General features: G+C 48.3%; 1 protein-coding gene across 1 annotated transcript in view; it reads left to right on the top strand.

Moving 5' to 3' along the window:
• The window catches only part of SPEG (striated muscle enriched protein kinase), an 85,539-nt gene that overhangs the window by 28,313 nt on the left and 39,549 nt on the right, over positions 1–17,677 (top strand). The window contains 4 exon segments of the mRNA XM_051983491.1: positions 7,957–8,132; positions 8,480–8,568; positions 12,127–12,302; positions 15,002–15,262. Of these exon segments, the coding sequence (XP_051839451.1) occupies positions 7,957–8,132; positions 8,480–8,568; positions 12,127–12,302; positions 15,002–15,262 (702 nt within the window).

Here is a 17,677-nt window from a genome sequence, read left to right as displayed (position 1 = left end):
GTACTTTCTATTATGGGGCATCTAGGTGGTGCAGTGGATAGAGAGCCAGATCTGCAGTCAGGAAGACTCATTTTCCTGAGTTCAAATATGGCCTCAGATACTTACTAGTTGTAAGTCTGGGAAAGTCACTTGACCCTGTTTGCCTCAGTTTCTCATCTGTAAAATGATCTAGAGAAGGAAATGGCAAATTATTCCTGTTCTCTGCCAGGAAAACCCCAAATGGGGTCATGAGGAGTCAGATGTAACTGAACAACAAGGATGTATTAGCAATATCAAGAAAACTGAATTATAAACAAGGGGAGAAAAGTTGATCATGATAAATATTTGTCCTGTTTTCAAGTAAATGAAGGTGGACGGCATGGCAGAGTGGGGATAGTGAAGAACAGAAGAATCAAACCCTGCTTCTATCTGTGGGATCACATAATTTCCCTTGGTTCTTCACTTATGAAATGAGAGGGTTGTTCTAGATGATCTTGAAGTCTCCTTCCAGTTCTAAATATATAGAAAGAATCAAGGAATTTGGAAAAGATCTTCAAGGAGTCAGTTTGGGAAGGGTGAGAAAACCTATGTTAAGACCTCTTATAGGTGAAAAAAGTCTTATGGGTCTGGGAGCCTATCTTGCAAGAGGTGAAATTAAATTAATTAATAAAAAATTAAAGAGGAAGAAAACAGCATGTGTGTATATGTATTGATATATGTATATACATGGATTTGTATGTGTGTGTATGGAAATCAGGGGACCTAGAGAGCATATATGTAAATGTATGTGTGTATGCATGTGTATGTATATGTGTGGTGAGAGATCAAGGGACCTAGATGGTATATATGTCTAGGTATATGTGTTTGCATGTATATGCATATGTGTGGTAAAAGATCAGGGGATCTACAGGGCATGTGTATATGTGTATGCAAATATATATATATAGATATGGATATATGTGTGTGGGAAGAGATCAGGGGACCTAGAAGGCATATATGTCTGTGTGTATGTATATATGCATGTATATGTATGTGGGGAAGATCAAGGAACCTAGAGAGCACATATGTACACGTATGTGTTCATGTATACATGACTTGTGTATGTGAGAGCATATATGTAAATATATATGGATGTATATGGGTGGGGAGAGAGCAGGAGAACTAATGGGCATATATGTATGTATGCATGTGAATATATGTATATGTGTGTGGAGATCAGGGAACCTAGAGGGCAATATGTATGTGTATGTATGTATGTATGCATGTATATATGTGTGTGGGGAGAGACCAGAGGACGTAGAGGGCATCCTAAGTATATCACAGCCTGGAAGGTTTGAAGGCATCACTAAGATAATCAGATGAAAGAAATGTTTGATGACTTTGTCCAGGAGAAGTAAAGGAGGTGGCTGAAACACAGAAGCAGACTACAGACGTGACTATAGTAGGCGATAGTTTGGGGCAACTTTTCTAAATCCATGAGTATGTATTTTGGGTATGAGGGGGAGGCTTGTGGCTGTTCAGTCATGTTTGATTCTTCGTGATTCTATATGGGGGTCTCTCCACAGAGATATTGGAGTAGTTTGCTATTTCCTTCTCCAGCTCATTTTGCAGATCAGGAAACTGAGGCAACCAGGGTTAAGTGACTTGCCCAGGCTCACACAGCTAGTAAATGCCTGAGGGTAGATTTGAATTTGTGTCTTCCTGACTTCACTGCCCCACCTAGCTACCCCTAAGGAGCTCTATAGGGCATTATGTACTATCACTAAGGATTTATAGGACTAAGGATGTCCCTAGCAAGTTAAATAGCCAAAGCCAATTAATTCTCTTCCCTGCACCCCTCTCCCCCCAGACCTGAAGCATTTTTATACAGGAGAAATGAACATTAAGGGAAGTCTCGAAGTAGAAAAGTTACCATAAAAGGGCAACCTGAGGGGTATGCTGAGGTGGGGGTGGGAGGGTGTTGGGCCCGCTTCCCTGTATATTAACTCTAAGTCTTCTCTGCTATCTCCTTCCCCTGCTTCTCAGCTGTTGCCTGAACATTAGCAAACCGGCCGGGTAGGGGGTGGGTGGCTGAGGGTGTTGGACAGGAGTTGGTGTGATCAGAATGACAGGTCTAGAAAACAGTTTTGGCAACAGAGCCAGTGAAGATTCCCTTAACAAGTGCTACAGAGAAGGCTTGTGTGTGTGTGTGTGTGTGTGTGTGTGTGTGTGTGTGTGTGTGTGTGTGTGGCTGGGGGGGGGGCAGGTTCCAACGTCATCTCTGTTGGGGCTTTAACCATCTCCTTGGTGATACAGTTATCAGAGGAGGGAAGATCTGGCTACTGTCTTGTGTCAGAGAATGAGCTAAGAGGACTTCTGGGTGAAGTGGGAAGATACTAGTAGAGAGACAATGATAATCTGGAGTTTTTTTTTTCCCTTTTGATTTGGTAATAAATCTCATGGGACTTCTTTATTGAACCAACCATTAGCACCTCCAGTGACCTTTGCATTTTTCAGACCTAAAGGGTCTAATGTGAAAGAGATAGGAGAAAGGGAAGAGGATGGGGCCTTCCTTAGAGAAAAGAAAGGGATGCTCAGGAGTACCAGCTTCCCCTCTCTCCTGTTCACTTGAAAAAGTGAGAGGAGGATTATTGGGACAGAGGAGTGGTTCTGGAGTTGGAGAACAGGGGCAAAGATTTTAGGCTACCTACCTATTATTGATCTGACCCTGGGCAAGCCATTCAATTTGGGGGTTGTTTCCTCATTTGTAAAACAAGGGAGTTAGAATAGATGACATTTAAGATCTTTTCCAGATCCGCCTCTTAAGATCTCTTTATAACAAGACAAGAAACTGAAGTATAGAAGCCGATTGATGGCAAGGTGGGGAGAGGTGCTTCCACCTCTGCTGCCATTTTAAGTCTGACCTAAACATCTTCCTCCCTTTTTCCTTCCTTGCTTCCTCCCTCCCTCCCTCTCTTTCTCTCTCTTCCTTCCGTCCTCCCTTTCTTCCTCCTTCCCTCCCTCCCTCATTTTTCTTTCTTTCTTCCTTTTTTCCTTTCTTCTTTTCTTTCTTTTGTTCTTCCTTCTTTCCTCTCTTCCTTCCTCTCTTCCTTCCTTCCTTCTTTCTCTTCTTTTTTCCTCCCTTTCTCCCTTCCTTCCTTTCTTTTTCTTTCTTTCTTTTCTTCCTTCCTTCTCTTCTTCCTTCCTCCCTCCTTCACTCCCTCCTTCCTTCCTTCCTTCCTTCCTTCCTTCCTTCCTTCCTTCCTTCCTTCCTTCCTTCCTTCCTTCTTTCCTTCCTTCCTTCCTTCCTTCCTTCCTTCTTTCCTTCCTTCCTTTCCCTTCCTCCCACTGCACAATCTAACTGCCCTTGAACATCTTTCATAAAGGCTGCTTCCTGGTGATTGAGATGGTTGGGGTATGTTCTTCATTCCTTTCTCATCTCTGGATACAAAACACTGAGGCAGCTATAGAGATAATTAGAATATGATCTAGTAGAAGGGAAAAAGACACAGAATAGAGAAGGTGGTATTTCTAGGGACCACGAAGCTGGAAAGAACCATGGAATCAGCTAGTCCATCTACTTCATTTTACAGAGAAGAAAACTGAGGCCTTGAGAAATGACTTGAGCAAAATCAAATGGAATTAAGTAGCAGAGACAAGATTTGTTGTCAGGACTGACTCTGACTCCAGTTTTAGAGCTCCCTCCACTGCACCCACTAACGAGAGTGGCAGTTGGTTAGTCAACAGACTATAATAAGTACAAAATGCTATTTCAGATCTGAGTTAGGAAAAAATCGATTCTAAATGGGAGGGATCAGGAAGGCTTCTTGGAGGAGGTGGAATTTGAGCCGGGCTTTGAAAGGATGGCTAGGATTTCAACAGGTGAAGATTTGGGGTGGGGGTGACATTCCAGGCAGAGAACAGTGCCTTGTTTAGCCTTCAGAACTCAGGAGGAGGCTAACCTGGCAAGGGCTTGGAAGCCACGAGGTGGGTGGGGAGGGGTGGGTGGAGAGGAGGAGGAAGGGGAGAAGCCAAAGCTGCCTGAGTCACTTGGTTAGAATGTCTCTTGGGAGTGGGGATCAGGAAGCTGGAGAAGGATCCTGAGACGTAGTGTCTCAAGTAGCCACCAGGGGTCGCTGAGTGTGCTCCCATACTCGGCAATCCTCTAAGTGTCCCTTGAATTAAGATGCTGGACAACACTGGCCAGCTCCTCCTTTCCACGTTCCCCAGTGACAATAGGTGTTGGGGACAGGGGTCCCTCCCTAAGAGAGAACTATGTCTTCTTTTTTGGGAGTAGCTGGTGCAGTGGAATAGAGTTCTGGGTTTCTATTCAGTCCTTGGCTGGGAGGTGGGATTTGGAGCAAGTTCTTTGACCACTTACTACCTGTTTGAGCTGGTGTAAGTAGCTACGCTCTTGGAACCTCAGTTTTCTCATCTGTAAAATGGACCCGTATGTCTTTTGATAGTCCTTCCAGGGGTTCCTAGGTCCTATTATGTATTCCCCACAGAGCTGAGCATATGCCTGGTTATTGAGAATACTTCTTGGTTCCCAGCTCCTTTTCCTGTATTTTCAGCTGCTGTCCTCTTCTGTCTGTCTTCTCCATTTTTAACACAGATATGGAGGATAGGGATCACTGGAATTCATTTCATAGGATCGTAATAGTTGAAATGGAAAGGAATTTTAGAATTAATCTGGGCCATCTGTCTCATTTTGCAGACTGGGAAACTGAGGCCAAGGGATAGTACAGTGCTCAACTCCAAGTTTTCTGACTCCAGCTGATGCTGTTGCCAGTGCCCTACCAAGGTTGATACTTGGTATAGCGCACAGAGTGAGACACATGGGGAGTCAGAAAGAACTGAGTTCAAATAGCTGTGTGATCCTGGGCAAGTCTCCACTGATACCTGCCTCAGTTTCCTCAGTTGTAAAATGGTGATAATGATATAGCACGTACTTTTCGGGGGTTATTGGGAAGATTAAGTAAGATAATATCTGTAAATTAGCCCATTTTTATTGTTCACTTGGTTCTGGTTCTTCATGACCCCAATTGAGGTTTTCTTAGCAAAGATACTGGAATGCTTTGCTGTTTCCTTCTCCAGATCACTTTATAGCTGAGGAAACTGAGGTAAATAGCATTAAGTGCTTTGTCCAGGGTCACACAGCTAGTAAATGTCCGAGTTCAGATTTGAACTCAGAAATGTGTCTTTTTGATTCCAGGTCTCCTGCTGTATGCACTCTGGTGCCATCTAGTGGCCCACAGTAGTCACACATACCAAGTGCTTATTAAATGCTTGCTCCCTTCCCCTTCCATGCCCTCCATTGGGATGAAAATATATTCTTCTAATTCCTTAGCTAGAGTATCATGCTATTATTACTACTTCTGGCTTCTCCGCTTCCTACATCACTTCTTCTTCTTCTTCCTTATCACTTATTATTATTATTATTGCTAGGAAATTTCAGGGTCCGTGTACCTTTGGAAGGTCATTCAGATGGGGAAGGGACTACAGAATTATACCTTTTTCCCTTTTGTACCAATCCTTCTACCAAGTAGAAAAAAAACTGACATATGAGCAAGGTACAAGAAATGAGTTCTTCCGACTACTGCTAGCTCCAGGTCCTGACTGGTGTGGGTTGGGTGGGGACAAGCTGCCAACAGGTGCATCTGGCAGAGGGCCACGAGGAAGCTGGATGCAGGCCCAGCATAGCTGGGGAAGGCTCTTGGGCTGGCCGAATGGGCCGTGGTCTGGTGAAGGGAGTGAGAGGATTAATCTTGGGACCTTCAAATTCAAGCACCCATTTTGTACAAAACATAGTGTCTCCCTTGTTATTCTTCACTTTCCATCTAGGGGTGGAATATAACCACTCTGTGGTCTAGGACCATGATCTATTCCAGTCCTGTATACTAGATAAACCAAGGAGATGGAGGGGAAGACTAGCTTTATATAAAGGCTTGTTTTGAGCTTGTAGATTTTCTAACTTATTCTCTGAATTTTGGGGGTAGGTGGGACAGAACAGAGGGAGGAAAGAACATGGGGTCCCAGAACAAAGAATGATAGCATTTAGAGATGGAAGAGACCTGGTTTAGACCCATCGAGTTTAGTTCATTTATTTTAAGATGAGGAAACTAAGACCCAAGTTTTAAGTGACCTGTCCCAGCTTCCATAGTTTGTAAGTAGCAAGACTGAGTTTTGAAGGCAGGCCCTTGGATAATAAAACCATTGGTCTTTCCACTGTATTTGGGAAGCCTAGGGCAGTTTGGCAGGTGGACTGCTGAAATATGTCCTGGACAATCAGAGTATATGGGGAGTGGGGATTTAGCAGGTTCCTGAAGCAAGGTGTACTTTCTTGGGGTGGAGAGCAGAGGCTTTCTTCCTGAGGAGCCAGGGCCGCTTCTACCTCCAGGGGAGGTGCCCATTTGTGTCAGGGTCCTGAGCCCGCAAGGAGAGAAAAAACAGACACAGCTGCTGGAGAATGAGAGGGGTGGCTAAATCCGGCAGTCCCTCCCCTCCCCTCCCCCTTGCTCCTCTCTCCCGGGCTCTGGCTGCATATGGTTTCAGCAGGCACCGCCGCTGCTGCCGTCACCTTCCTCAGCCAGCTGCCTTCTTGAAGCCCAGACACTGCCCCGGCCCCCCTTCCCCCCTCCCCCCACAGGGCTGGCTCTCTGTACAGAATCTCAGTGGGGCCCAGGCTAGCCTAGGCTGGGTTGGGCTCTCTCTCCCAGGGGAGCAGGGACAGGGGTGGGCAGCTCGCCTCCTTGCAGACCACTCTGGACCAGGCACGAGGGGGCATAAGCTGAGCCTCAAGGCGGCAGAACACAGGAAGGAGTCTGTGTGCTCCCTGGGTGAGTTGGGGTGCAGCAGGGCTCGGTGACTAGAAGGCAGGGCCAGGAAGGACTTGGGGGGGATGGGGAGGGAGGTAAGGAGGAGGGGCTAGAGGGAGCTGGTAGCGACTGATTCCTGTCTCTATTTGGCAGTCGGAGCAGAGCCAAACAGGGCCAGCCTGGGCCTTAGGCCAGCCACTGGGGAGGGCCTCTAAGCTTGGGTCCCCTATAGGTACACCCCCTCCCCAAGCCGGCTTTCCTTTGCCCCTAGGCTGACCTACATCCCTCCATCCACTAACTTGGAAGATCACTTCCTAGCCCCCTCATTGCTCTGGGGTCTGTTTCCCTAGCAGGTGCCTCGGGATAGGAAGCTGAGTGGGGGTAGGAGCAGCAGGACAAGGAATACAGGCTCACAGTTAACCTTAGCAGGGCATTCTGAATTGGGAGGGGGATGTCTAGAGTGTGCAGACCCCTAGGTAGGTCTGGAACTCAGCTTTTCCCTTTAGCAGCCTCATCCAAAGAGGGTCTTGGGGAGGTGGTAGCCGGAGAAATGAAACGAGCCTTTTATTCTAGTGTTTTTTATTACTACTCTGGGTCCCCAGAGAACAGGCTCAGGAGACTGGGAATTGACATTTTGGCCCCCTTTGCTTTCCTCCAGTTTCCGGCCTTCTTGCCCTGGACCCAGCCCCTTCACTGAGAAGCCTGTTGAATCAGTGGCCAGACTTTTCAATTCCCTTTGAGATCTTGATCCTTCAGTGTTCAGAGAGTCCTTAGTCCTCTAAATCTTTTACTCTAGCTCTTCTTAATGGTGGTCTCCTGGGTTCCTGAGCTTTGTTATAGAATTAGAGATGGAAAGAACCCGAGAGGCCATCTATTTCAGCTCTTCTTATTTGAAACACGAGGAAGCTGAGGGCTAGGGAGCTGAAGTGTTTAGCCCTAGATTTAAATGACAGGCACTTGGCTTGTTAGTTATAAGGTGTGTGTATGGGAGGGGGAGGGGCATCCCTACTCCTTCAGACTGGGTGGTCCTGGGCAAGTAAGATTCCCTTATCCCCAATCCCAGAGTCGGATCTCTTCTTATAGATTCTGTATGTTTCTCTTTTCTTTCTTCCTTCCCCTGCCTTCCATGTATTCAAACCTCTCTTCCATTTCTATCCTCCTCCCTTCTCATTTTCTCCAGGAGGGGCCACATCCCCTTTCAGCAGCCCCATCACATCAGATGAAGAGTATTTGAGCCCTCCCGAGGAGTTCCCAGAACCAGAAGAGGCCTGGCACCGAACTTCTGCCATGAAGCTCAGCCCCAGCCAGACTCAAAGCACCCCAGACACCAGCTCCAGGGCTCCCCCCATCTTCAAGGTTAGCTCTTTTGTAGTTCAGCTCATCTGGGAGCTCTCCTCAGTGAATGGCCAAGGACCCCTTCATCCTGTGTCCTGTGCCCATCCTTTCACCCCTACTTCTTGGCAAAGCCGCAGAGAAGGAGCCCCCTGCTCCTTCCTATGCCTCTGCGATCTCGATCCATAAGGATCTGCTCCTTCCCTGATGCTGATTCCCAGCCAAAGAACAGAGTTGTTCTTACCTTTCCTCCCCACCCCACTCCCACCACAGTCGTAGACTTTCCCTGGGTGTAGAATAGTGGCCCATCCCGTACTTTGCCTCCTGACATGCAGGCCCTGGTCATCCTTACCTCAAGTCCTCCCTTTTAGGTTTCACTAATGGACCAGTCAGTAAGGGAAGGCCAGGATGTGACCATGAGCATCCGAGTGCAGGGGGAGCCCAAACCTGTTGTCTCCTGGTAAGTACCTGAGGCCCTAGTTTTCTATTAACTTAATTATTAATGTTTTTAACCCTTTCACACATAGTCATTCTGGAGGATGTTGAGGACAGCAGGAGGTAGATCCTTCTGTAACTCACCATGAACCTGCAGAGGGTCCCCATAATCTCTCCCACCATCCTCAGAGAATTGGGATGATAAATCACTGATCCAGCAAGAGAAGGGAGGTCAGAACAAGAACTTGTTTAAGAATTACAAGAAATTCGGATTTCCTCCAAAGGGCTTAGATATAGCCCTTCCTTAGGAGAGATAAAGATGGACAATGTAAGGGGTAGCATTTTATCTTATAGTTATTCATGTCTTACAGTCGTATCGTTGGGCATACAGCAAGTATTTAATAAATGTTCATAGAAATATTTCTGCTTCCTCTATGATCCATTTGGTAGAGGAGTGTTTAGCTGCCCTATTGTTGACCATGTGCAATTCTCTCCTCCAACTCGTCCCACCCCAAACTTATCTTGCTGGCTTTACCACCACTGGTACCACCACCACCACCTCCTCCAGCTGGGAGGAAAAAAGATCCCCTACTTCTTCTCTTCATTTGGCAGTGTTTTTCAGGACTCCTTCCTGAATTTTTCCTTTTGTCAGTGGCAGATATTCATTTCCCTAGAATAGGGATTCTTGACTTGTCCATTAACTTTTTCCCATCCCTCTCACTTAATAGAATTTTGTTTTTTCTAATTACTTGTAAAGATGGTTTTCAATATTTACTTTATTATGATTTTGATTTTCAATTTTTTCTCTCTCCCCTTTCCCCTCCCCAAGATAGCAAACAATCTGATGTGGGTTATACATATACAACCATATCAAACATATATCCACATTAGCATGAGCTTTTTAAAAAATTATATTATAGGCTTTTATTTACAAGATATATGCATGGGTAATTTTACAGCATTGACAATTGTCAAACCTTTTGTTCCAGTTTTTCCCCTCCTCCCCACCCCCTCCCCCAGATGGCAGTTTGACCAATACATGTTAAATATGTTAAAATATACGTTAAGTACAATATGTGTATACATGTCCATACAGTTATTTTGCTGTACAAAAAGAATTGGACTCTGAAATAGTGTACAATTAGCCTGTGAAGGAAATAAAAAATGCAGATGGACAAAAATAGAGGGATTGGAAATTCTATGTAATGGTTCTTAGTCATCTCTCAAAGTTCTTTCGCTGGGGGTAGCTGGTTCAGTTCATTACTGCTCCATTGGAACTGATTTGGTTCATCTCATTATTGAAGAGGGACGGTCCATCAGAATTGATCATCATATACTGTTGTTGTTGAAGTATATAATGACCTCCTGGTCCTGCTCATTTCACTCAACATCAGATGAACTTATTTTAAAAAAATTTGAATTACCACTTGCCTCCAAAAATAACTTTGATAGCTATTTCAATAGAATTCATTTCTTTTGTAATCCTTTGTGTTTTATTTTGTGCTTTTAAAACCATTACTCTGAGAAGGGATCTTCCACAGACTCCACCAAATTGACAGAAGTCAGATAGTCTTAAAGCCAGAAGGGACATTAACAGCCATCTTGTCCAATCTCCTCATTTTACAGATGAGGAAACTGAGGCCTAAAAAAGGTTAAATGTTTTGGCCACGGTCACACAGCTAGTAAATGCCTGAGGCTGGATTTGAACTCAGATCCTCTTCATTCCAAATCCAGCATTCCCATGCTGCTCCTTCTCCAACCTTCTCAATTTCTTAGTAATGAGGCAAATTTCATTTTATATTTTTTTTCACCTTAACCTAGACTTTGTACCACCCTACACAGTTCTGTGCATACTATAGGCGCTTAATGTTTGTAGAAGTATTTCTATTTTCTCTGCAGCCTATTTCTGCAGTCAGATGGTGATTTTGTGAGTTGTCGTGGCCAAATAAATTTATCACTTAATGATGGTGAGTCTCCCCCAAAGTAGCAAAACCAGTCCTAGTATTCTAGAGGTCATTACTGGTGCCATCTTGGAAGCCTCTTCATTGAGATGGAACTGTCCTTGCCACAATGAATCAGTAGCAGAGTGGGGCTTCAACAAAGGGCCTTAAACTACAATAAGAGTTCTTATTAAATAAATTCAATAAGAATTCATGCTTAAGGGCCAGATCCATCCCCCATCCACTCCATTATCTCATTTGATTCTCCCAATAAGTATGATTTCAGTAGAGTAAATATTACTATCCTGGTGTTTTAACATCAGAGATTTAACAGAAGAAGGGGACTGGTTCCAAAAAGTTAAACGATTGCCTAAAATTTCACAGCTGCTCAGTGACAAAGTCAGAGCGTGAATTCAGGTTTTTTTTTAAATTCAATTTTATTTATTTTCAGGTCCCCATTCTCTTCCTCCTACTTATCCCTCCCACCTCCTCCCAACACTGAGAAAGCAAAAAAAAATATAGATAGTCAAGCAAAATAAATCCCCACTTTGATCGTGTGGAGAGAGAGACCATAAAAGTGATATATAGACACATGTGTCTAAAAATATATGTACCTATATACATAGAATTAATATATACACCTAATAATATGTTACACATGCATAGAAGAAAATATACATGTCACCCATGCATGTATATGTAGCAATAGGATAGGTATATAAACACAAGATTTTTATATCTGTATGTAGATGTAAATGTAACTCATGTGTTTATGCGTTAAGTATAATACATATATTATTATATGTATTATATACCACATATTACATGTTATAAATATGTGTAGATATACACATGGAACGATATAGACATAATATATGTATTATACATGTTTTATGTATGTATTTGTGTCTATATCGCTCCATGTGTATATCTACATATATTATGTCTATGTTGCTCCGTGTGGAGCATCTACATATACCCATAATGCTTGCATACACAAAGCGTGCCATATAGCATCTGTGTGGGTATCTCTCTATCTCTATCTACTTCTGTTTGCACTGTGAGTCCCTCACGTCTCCATCCAGAAAGGGGTAGAACAACATGCTCTATCACAGCTTCTGGAATTGTTATGGGGAACTCAAGTCTTTTGAAATCAAATCTGGAGCTTTCCCAAGATGTCACGCCGACTCTAAGAGAAATATAAGACCCAGTCCCTTCCTCCCAGAAGCCTACGATCTTTTTTTAGGAAAATGAAGCAAATCCTCCCAAAATAAGCCCCTTCATGTCCCATGTTCCTGGTGAAAATGTAAGGAGATCAGAGGAAGAAGTCAGGGTGGGTTGGAGTGGTGGGTTTGTGGTTGTGTGCGTTGGGGACCCCCCACCCCATCAGAGGGGCATTAGTTGGCCCTGTCCATCAATGAGCATTAAGCACTTTCAGGGCACCACGGACAGCTCTGGGCAGGTGAGAAGGAGCCCCTTGAGCATCCTGTGAATGCGCCGAGGGCACGGTTCGGGGCTGTCCCCTCCGCGGCTCTTCGGGTGGGGGGGCCCCTGTGGGAAGGGAGGAGGTGGGGCCTCCAGACCCCCGACTGAGGGCCTCTGGACCCCGACTGAGGGCTCGTCCCTCCCCTCCCCCCTGGCAGGCTTCGTAATCGCCAGCCTGTGCGCCCGGACCAAAGACGCTTCGCGGAGGAGGCGGAAGGTGGCCTGTGTCGGCTTCGGATCCTGGCCGCGGAGCGTGGCGACGCCGGCTTCTACACCTGCAAGGCCGTGAATGAATATGGCACCCGGCAGTGCGAGGCCAGACTGGAGGTCAGAGGTAATCCTCCTGCATGCTCTTCTCTCATGGTGACCCCGCAGGCCCCCAAAGGGAGAGCGCTGGTCAGAACCGGGGACCTCCGTGACCCAGTGTCGCCCTTGACCTGGCGTCGTCCGTGACCCAGCATCTCTCCTCGCCCTAGAGAACGCCAGAGCCAGGGGCCCCCCGCCTTATCAGGGATGGCGGGAGAGGTGACTTGTCCAAGGCGACCTAGGGGATCAGTGACCGAGCAGGGACCGGAAGCCAGATCTTTTGGCTCACAGTCCAGTGCTTTCTCAGATTCTGCCCCCTGCCTCCTACTCTGGGCTGGCCTGTTCCCTGAGTTTCCTTCCCAGCACCCGTCCTCCTGCCCCCCACGACTTCCTGCCCTCCTGGTCTCTCTCTCCCTCTCCCTGTGCCCCCATTTCCTGACTCCCCTCTCTACTCCATCCCCACAATCTCTTTTTGCTTTCTCCTCCCTCTCACTTGCCCCATCCCTCCCCCATTTTCCCCCTCTGATTGTGTAGCATTTTGCAGAAATTGTCCTTGTGGTATATTGTGCTGGGGGGATTGGACCCGTTCGGAATGACTCTCAGGGGTGGATCTCAGGGCCCCGGGAGGCCGGGCTCAGCTCTGTCCATTGCCCCTGACCCAAAGGCTCTTGGGCCTGAGAAGGTCCCTGAGGGATGAGTGTCGAGGGCCCAGGCGGGAGCAGAAGTGACTTCCTGGCCCGTCTTGGGGCACGGACCCTAGGATGCGGTAGCTGGGCTTTGGGGGTGATGGTAGCGGGCTGGCCAATGGTGCAGGTCCTCTTGGCGCTCGGCCTGGGGCCCTCGGGGGAGATGATGATGTGTTCTTCCTTCTCTGCCTTCCGATGCTCCTCAGTGAGAGACCTCAGGACCCCGCCCCCTTCTTGGCACTTTCAGCCCCCCAGCTGCCTTTGGCCCCGGGATGCCCATGGTAGCACAAAGAAGGGGCTGCTCCATCACACGCGCCTTTCTCTGTTTTTTCTGCCCTGGGCCTCCCATTCTAATGGCCCCTCTTCCTGCCCCACACCCGGAGCCCCTTTCCTCGTTACCCCGGCTGCGCCCCGGTCTCTGCCGTGCTTTTCTGTATTAACCTGTGTTGGGTACGTTTCTCCTCCGGACCTCTACTCTCTTGGCCCCGGACCTCCAAGGCAGTGGCTGGGGCTCCTGGGGCCATTCCCTGATGGGGGGGACAGAGAGCTCAGGCCCCCCCCCCAAGTAGCCCTTGGAGACTGGAGGCCACAAAGCCTGCAAGGGCAGAGCTGTCTCAGGAGCTCCCCCCACCGGGTGCCCCTGCCAGCCAAGCCCCCCAGCCCCCCTAGGTGTGTGTGTGAGTGTGTGTGTGCCAGACTAACCTGCCGCTTGCTGACTGCGGTTTTTGTCTGTACACAGGCGAGTGAGCTCAGGGGGCCGCCTGCCCTCCCCGCTGCCCTTCGTGCCACACGCCTCTGGCTCAGGCACCGCTCGGACCTCGCTGTGTCTCACTGCCTCCTGCCCACAGACCCCACCGGAGAGCCGGCCCGGACCCCCGGCCCCGGCCTCCCCACCCAGTGTGGTGCCCCGGGTGCGCCCGCGGGCTCAGAGGAGTCCCCCCTTCCCTCCCCAAGCGGACATATGGACGGGCGGGCACCGAAGCCCTGGTTGGACCATGGAGGGCGGGGAGGTGGGGTCGAGTTGGGCATTGAAGCCCCGCTCCCCTGTTGTGGGAACACCCAGCGCATGGGCTGCTGTTGCTGCTGCTGTGGCCGCGGCTTTTGGACGTTGTCCGCCTGTCGGGGCTCCCTGTCTCTCTGTTGGTCTCTGTCGGGCCACCGGGTGGGGTGGCTCAGAGAACGTCCCTCCTGGGCAGAGCAGGGGGTAGGATGTAGGGGTCCCTGCTGGTCGGCCCCCAGGACCATTCTAGGAAAAAGCACAGTTAGGGGCAGGAGAGGGCATGTGGAGGGACCCCGGGGACCTAAGTCTCTGCCGCCACTCCCCTCCTCCCCCACTTCAGGGTCTGGGGGGAGGACGGGAACGACGGCCATCCCAGAAGTGGTTTCCAAATGGCACAAAACTTTTTCATTTCCCTAAGTGACCAAAAGCCAAATGCCTCTCCAGCCCCCGGGACCCTGGGATAGCACAGCGAGGCTGAGGATGGAGCGTGGGGCGCTCTGCGGGCTCGGGCCACTCTAGTCTGCAGGCTGGACTAGGGGTCCTGTCCCTGCCCTCTGCCCAGCAAGGACAAGCCCTGCCTCAGGACCGCGGGGGCGGGGCGTCCCTGGGCACGTGGAGGGGGAGGGGGCACTTGGGAACGCCTGGTCCTGAGCTCTAATAAAGTCCGGTTTGTATCCAGCTGGTGTGGCTGTCTGTGTTGTGCCGCCGCCGCTGCCCCGATCCCACCTCCTTCTCCTTCCTCCCCTTCCTCCTTTCCCCTCTCTTGCGTTTCCCTCACCGAGGCCCAGCCTAGGTCAGCCCCCCGTAGGACCACCGCCTTTCCTGGAGCCTTTCCGAGCTGCTCTGCCGGTACCGGGCCTGCGGCTTCCTCCTGCCTGGGTCCTGGCCCCTCTTCCCTTTCTTTAGGGACCAAATTGCATCTCTCTCTCTTTCTCTCTGTTACTTGTCTGTCTGTCTGTCTGTGTCTCTCTGCACCCCCTTCCCCCTCTGTGTCTCTGCTCCCTGTGTACCCCGCCCCCTCTCCTGCCTCTGCTCCCCCAGCGCACCCCGAAAGCCGGTCCTTGGCGGTGGTGGCCCCCCTGCAGGACGTGAACGTGGGGGCCGGGGAGATGGCGCTCTTTGAGTGCCTGGTCACGGGTCCTACGGACGTGGAGGTGGACTGGCTGTGTCGGGGCCGGCTGCTGCAGCCTGCCCTCCTCAAGTGCAAGATGCATTTTGATGGGAGGAAGTCCAAGCTGCTGCTCACATCTGTGCACGAAGATGATAGCGGAGTCTACACCTGCAAGCTTAGCACAGCCAAAGGTACGCCTTTCCCCCTGGGGCGGGACGCAGAGTGGGGAGAGCAGGGGAGACCCCGCCCACGGCGCGGAGGGGCCGGAGAAAGGCCAGGCCCGCCCAGGCCCGCCAGCGGGAGCCCCAGGCAGCCGCGCTCTCCAGGAGCCGTAACCTCACTGTCTGTGAGAGCGTGGGGATGGCTTCAGTGTGCCCCCGGGGAGGCCACAGAGGACCCAGACCTGTCCTTCTCCCCCCAAAGACAGTGCTTCCAGGGGCTAATTGGGCCCTGACTGGAGATGGCCAGATCCCACGGTTGGGGATAGACCAGGGGAGACCCCGCCCAGGGCCCGGAGGGGTGGGAGAAGGGCCGGGCTGGCTGTCACGTCCAGGAGCCCTGTCCCCACTGTCTGTGAGAGCGTGGGGATGGCTTCAATGTGCCCCCGAGGAGGCCACAGAGGACCCAGACCTGTCCTTCTCCCCCCAAAGACAGTGCTTCCAGGGGCTAATTGGGCCCTGACTGGAGATGGCCATGAGAGTGGGTGGACAGACAAGGGTAGGGACACACAGCTGGAGTACCGAAGAGGCGGGCTTGAGATCTGGGAGGTCCTGGGCCCCGGTACCGACTCAGGAACTTCTGGGACTGTGGGTCAGTAACTCAGAATAGACTATCCTGGGGGGGGGCAGGATGGGAAACTCTCCCACCCATATAGACACATGTCCCAGGGACCAATTCAGTGCTTCCAACTCCTTCCTAGCAGCTCTTGTCTAATACTAATCTTTCTTGTGCCTCCTGTCAGGCCCTTTGCTGCATTCATCATCCAGGAAAACGAATGTAATCTCTTTCATAGAAGTATTCTGGATTTTAAAAAAATTATTTAATTACTGAAACAAATAATTTTAATATTTAATTAATAACTATTATTAAACAATACTGATTAATATAAATATTTAATATATTTTGTCTGTGGATCAATTAAATCCAACAAACATTTATCAAATTAGTTTAATTAATAAGTGCTCTGATAATGTAACATTTCCCTCAATTACATGTAAAACAATTTTTAACATTTGTTTTTAAAACTTTGAGTTCCAAATTCTCTCTTATCCTCGCCCCTCTCATATTATGAAGTTATTCAAAGCTTTGCACCAAGCTGTGTTAGGCCTGAAATGAAGCCATCCTGGTGTTCTTTTGGAAGCCACAGCTCACACCCAGGTAACAGCGTGAGAAGAGAGAAAGGATGGGTAAAGAAAGCCTCATGGAGAAGATAGTGCTTGAGCTAAGCTTGAAGGAGGCTGAGAGCCCCAAGAGGTGGAACAGAAGAGAAGTGAATCTCAGAGGCTGGAGGGGGACGGCCAGTGTGGGGACACAAGCAAGCTAGTTTGGCTTCAAGGTAGACTGTAAAGGAGAGAAAGCTGGAAAAACAGGCTGGAGAACTGATTTTCACATTTAAAAAAATCAGAAATAGCTAGCGGTGCATTGGATAGTGTTGGATTGGGATCCAGAAAGACCTGAGTTCAAATAATGCCACAGACACTCTGGGAAATCACTTAACTCAGTCTTTCAATCTCAGTTTAAACTTCTGTAAAATGGGATTAATAATATCGATCTTATAAAGTTTCTGTGAGGTTCAAACGAGGTAACATATACAAAGTGCTTTGAAAACCTGAAAGAAATGTATACGCCATCATTATTGTAAGAAACAGATGTGAAGGACTTGAGTTACTAAGCAGAAGAATTTGAATTTTAGCTTAGAAGCAAAAGGGAGCCATAGAAAGTTTTTGAGCAGGAGCATGATATATCCATGCTTTAGGAAGATTGTTTTGATAGCCATGTGAAGGATGGATTGGAGAGGGGAGATATTAAAAGAAGAGAAGTCAATTAAGAGACTATTGTAAGGCAGTTAGATGGTGCAGTGGATAGAGCACTAGCCCTGAACTCAGGAGGACCTGAGTTCAAATCTAGTCTCAGACACTTAATACTTCCTAACTGTGTGACCCTGGGCAAGTGGGCAAGTCACTTAACCCCAATTGCCTGAGAGAGAAAGAGAGAGAGAGAGAGAGAAAGAGAGAGAGAGAGAGAGAGAGAGAGAGAGAGAGAGAGAGAGAGAGAGAGATTATTGCAGTAGTCCTTGTGGGAGGTTGTAAGGGCTCGAGCTAGTGTACTGTCCAGATGGAAAGAGAGATGTGAAAATAGGATTCATAACTAATTCAATATGCTGTCTTGGGGAGGAGGGTTGGTAAGGAAGAGAGGGAAAAAATTTTAGAACACGGTTTTACAAAAATGAATGTTGAAAACTATCTTTACATGTATTTGGAAAAAATTAAATACTATTTAAAAGCATAAGTAATTCAACAAGGCGGGGGGATGCTAAGGAGAAGGGAAGAGTCAAGTTTTGAATTGAGGTGACTAGGAGGATAATGACACAGAAATAGGGGACTTGT

This window comes from Antechinus flavipes, chromosome 3 (genome assembly GCF_016432865.1).
Source record: "Antechinus flavipes isolate AdamAnt ecotype Samford, QLD, Australia chromosome 3, AdamAnt_v2, whole genome shotgun sequence".
In the NCBI taxonomy this organism is placed as follows: domain Eukaryota; kingdom Metazoa; phylum Chordata; class Mammalia; order Dasyuromorphia; family Dasyuridae; genus Antechinus; species Antechinus flavipes.
Note: the sequence above shows the minus strand (reverse complement) of the source record. Positions and strands in the feature narration are given on the sequence as shown.